Source organism: Nanorana parkeri, unplaced genomic scaffold (assembly GCF_000935625.1).
Source record: "Nanorana parkeri isolate BGI_ZX_2015 unplaced genomic scaffold, ASM93562v1 scaffold2786, whole genome shotgun sequence".
In the NCBI taxonomy this organism is placed as follows: domain Eukaryota; kingdom Metazoa; phylum Chordata; class Amphibia; order Anura; family Dicroglossidae; genus Nanorana; species Nanorana parkeri.
Genome location: NW_017309054.1, coordinates 53,981 through 57,683, shown reverse-complemented (window position 1 = coordinate 57,683; position 3,703 = coordinate 53,981). Strand labels below are relative to the sequence as shown.

At 43.3% G+C, this 3,703-nt stretch overlaps 1 protein-coding gene across 1 annotated transcript; it reads left to right on the top strand.

Moving 5' to 3' along the window:
• Positions 1 to 903, top strand: LOC108802303 (taste receptor type 2 member 8-like). Its single transcript, XM_018574170.1, has one exon. It carries the CDS (start codon positions 1 to 3, stop codon positions 901 to 903), a length of 903 nt encoding a protein of 300 aa, XP_018429672.1.
• The last annotated feature ends 2,800 nt before the right edge of the window (positions 904 to 3,703 follow it).

Genomic DNA, 3,703 nt, shown 5'->3' with positions numbered 1-3,703 from the left:
ATGGATCCCGGTGCTGTGATTTCTTTCTCTGTAATCATCTTTGAAATGTGTATTGGGATGTTTTCTGGTCTCTTCATTGTAGGCACAATCTTAAAAGACATCTTTAAAGGACAAAGAATGAGTACAGGAGATAAAATAATATTGTCTCTAAGCTGCTCCAACATCTGCCTGTTAATAATGACATTTACTTCTGCTTCCGCATCATATTTTCCCTTTAACCCCGACGTGTATACGGTGTGCACCATAAACGCCTTGGTATTTTATGGCAGGACATCTTGCTCCTGGTTGACTACTTGCCTGTGCTTCTTTTATTTCATTAAGATCACCCAGTTGAAGTCTTCCTTCCTGTCCCTGCTGAAGAAGAAGATCGATGTCCTAATTCCGTGGATGATCCTGGTCATTGAAGCTCTCTGTCTCGGTAGTAGCTTCTTCAGTGAAATGACTCATGTTCCGCCCCAAGAATCATCCAACATCTCAGTCTCCTTTTTATTCAACACATTAGGAGATAACTCCCACCCCGGAAGGACAATTTTATATGTCAGTATGTTTGTGTCATTGCTGATCTCAGTGGTCATCACAGCTCGTAATGCCCTTTCCCTCATCGTTCATATTTGTAGGACGGGCAAGAACGTCACCCCCTCTGGCAGAACCAACGTGAAAGTACAAAGAGTGGTGAAAACAATGGTCCAGCTTTTGGCCTTGTATTTTTTCTCTTATTTGATATCGGTTATTGCTTATTGCTTAAAAGATTTAATAACACACTATAGATATGTATTTCAAGTTGCTCAGTTCTTCTTCGGCCCTGTCCAGTCTATTCTTCTGATTCTTGGTAACCCAAGATATAAGGAGGACATCCATCATACTATGTGTATATGTAGTAGGGTTTGTACACTGCAGAGTTAAATAATCTCCATCATCTGCCACACACCCAGACAAGAACATTCTACCAGCCATTATATTATGTATGATGAGCTGGCCAATCAAAAACAATGCTGTTGTTTTTTGTTGTTGTTTTTTTTAGGTAGAGTGGAGACGGGTTACAACATTTTCAAGGTTTTATTGATGTCTTCCATTTATAGGCAGCAATTGCAACCTGACAAAGGTTCTAACCCTCCCCTACTCTACTAAACATACTTTTATTGCTGTCTTTGCCTCCAGAGCAGAGATTGTTCTCACTTACTGCCCTTGTGATCACGGAGTAAGTGAAGGGGAAATCTCCCCAGCAGAGACACAAAAAACTACACAGCTTGCAACTATTACCACTGCAACCAAAACAAGTGTGCTTTGACTGAGGATAAGCTTTATACAAAATATTTTGAATCACCACATGTACAAGGACACCTCACCCCTATATATACAATATACACCAACTAAGAAAAAATTAAAAAAATATGGGGCTTTGAATCTTTTTCTTAGTTGACGCACAATGAGGATAAGCTTTGAATTATTATTATTATACAGGACTTACCGTATTTTGCGGTCCATAAGACGCACCGGACCATAGGGCGCAGGGAGGTCCGGCGCGCCTTATGGAGCACTCGACAGACCGTAGCTTCTGTCACAGCTTCTATGACAGAAGCTGCAGTTAGTGACCGTTGAGACAGGTGGCGCTGTGATTACAGCGCCCGGGTCTCAGTGATCACACAGAGCAGACGAAGAAAGTCCGTTCTTCGTCTGCTCTATGGTGATCTCGTGTAACGGCCGCCGCCGTCAGCAGCTAGCAAAGACGGAGGATGCGGCAGCCAGCCGCTCCTTCGCTGGGCCGATTGCGTTCCATGGTGGAGCGCACGCTCCTCACTTCCGGGTTTCGGGACCGCGTGCGTTCCACCATGGAACGCGGTAGTGCGCAAATGCGTGCCTCGGCTCCTCCTCCTCATCATAGGCTCATTTAAACGCCCAGACGAGACAGCATGGCGTTCCAATATTGAGCCAGAACGGCTGCTGTCTCCTGGGACCCTCCATAACCACCAGATTGTGCCCTCCAGCCAGTCTCACCAGAACCGGACACCACAAAGGACCCCCAGCTACCTCCATTGGCAATCACCTAATCGCAAGTATCTCAGTGCAGTTGCACACTCTGCCATCAGGACTGTATATTCCTGAAATACAAATTGCCAAGCTTAACTACTACTGGGGAACTGTACCAATGCCAAATAACAGTGTCTTGTCTTCTATGCCCTGCTAATTCATTACTCACTAAATGTACTCCGCAGCTTGTTGATTAGCTTACTTAAGGAATAACCCTCGCCAATCCATTTTATTATTTAATTTGAGGCTGTGATGCTAAGAACCCTAATTCTTCGTTAAGTTGAGAGTGAAACCAGGGTTCCATACCTGAGAAGCCTCCACAGCTGCGATCCACATACCCCCAGTCTGTAACAGGCGTGACATCTCGTTCGTCGCCACTGCTCGGTTTTAATACGAGTGATCTCATTAGATCACTCGTATTAAACGAGCAGTGGCTCCTACTACTCGCCCGGCGCCCGAAACTGCATGTCTCGGGCGTCGGGATTCGCTCCATAAGACGCAGGCAGATTTTCCCCCTCCTTTAGGGGGGAAAAAAGTGCGTCTTTATGGAGCGAAAAATACGGTATATACTGCCAACAGTTTGCGCAGCGCTTTACAATATAAGGAAGATGTTATAATCACAATACAATTTAAGACAGGATGGTAAGGAGGGCCCTGCCCCTGAGGGCTTGCAATTTACAATTTACTTACAATTTAAAAGGGAGGGGCCATTGATACATGAGGAGTGATACATGAATTCTGCTGATAAATTATTTTTTCCATGATATTAATAACTAAAAACCTAAAGGCCAAACAACTATTGTGATAGTAGGTGAAGCACTCATTCTACAATAACTTGGTCCAAGACGAGACGTCAGCACATGGAAGGAGGTTACGCTTTAATGAATCAGTCCAATTATAACCTAGAAAGCTATCGCAAACGCTATGTTTACATATACACTATCAGCTGCCTATATAAAACACAACAGTGCGAAACAATAATAAAGAAGTATTTTTATTCTGACTCTGTGTCAGCGTGTTTTATTTCTTCACCGATAGTGTGCACACTTTCTACTGAATTTGGCCCAGGGACAGATATATGTCAGATTCTTGATGTCCGAGTCCTAAACAGTGGTCTGCATCATTGATACGATAGGATCCCCAGGAGTCAATGTGAGTCTGAAAAGTGTAATTGTGTTGTCATGCAGCCAGCAATGATTTGTGAGGTCGTTACTTTTGAGTCTATAGAAATCAGAAAGCTTTTGTTACGTGTTAGTGAAATTTGTGAAGTTTGTGTTCACCAAAATTTTCCAATTTTCAGGAATGTTTACCACTAGTGAATGAATTGAGGGGCAATTCCAAAACCCATCACTGCACTATTGCTGAATTGCAAATTTGTCCGAATTGTCAAATGTTTCTACAAATCATAAAGATTTTCCTACATTCCGGATGACTGTATAGGACATTGTACTCCTTCATAATTTTTTCCAACATGGAACTCTTGAAACAATGTTCAAGTCCAGGAGAAGCTCTGCTCAAAATATTTATACCAACCGCTCACATTACATAGCTTGATCTGCAAGTAGAAAACACCTTCAATAAAAGAATGAGCAGTGTGGTGTCCTAGAGCAGGGCTCAAAATTTCCACTCGCCCCCTCGCAATTGGCGAGTGAAAATCGCGTGGGGGCGAGTGGAA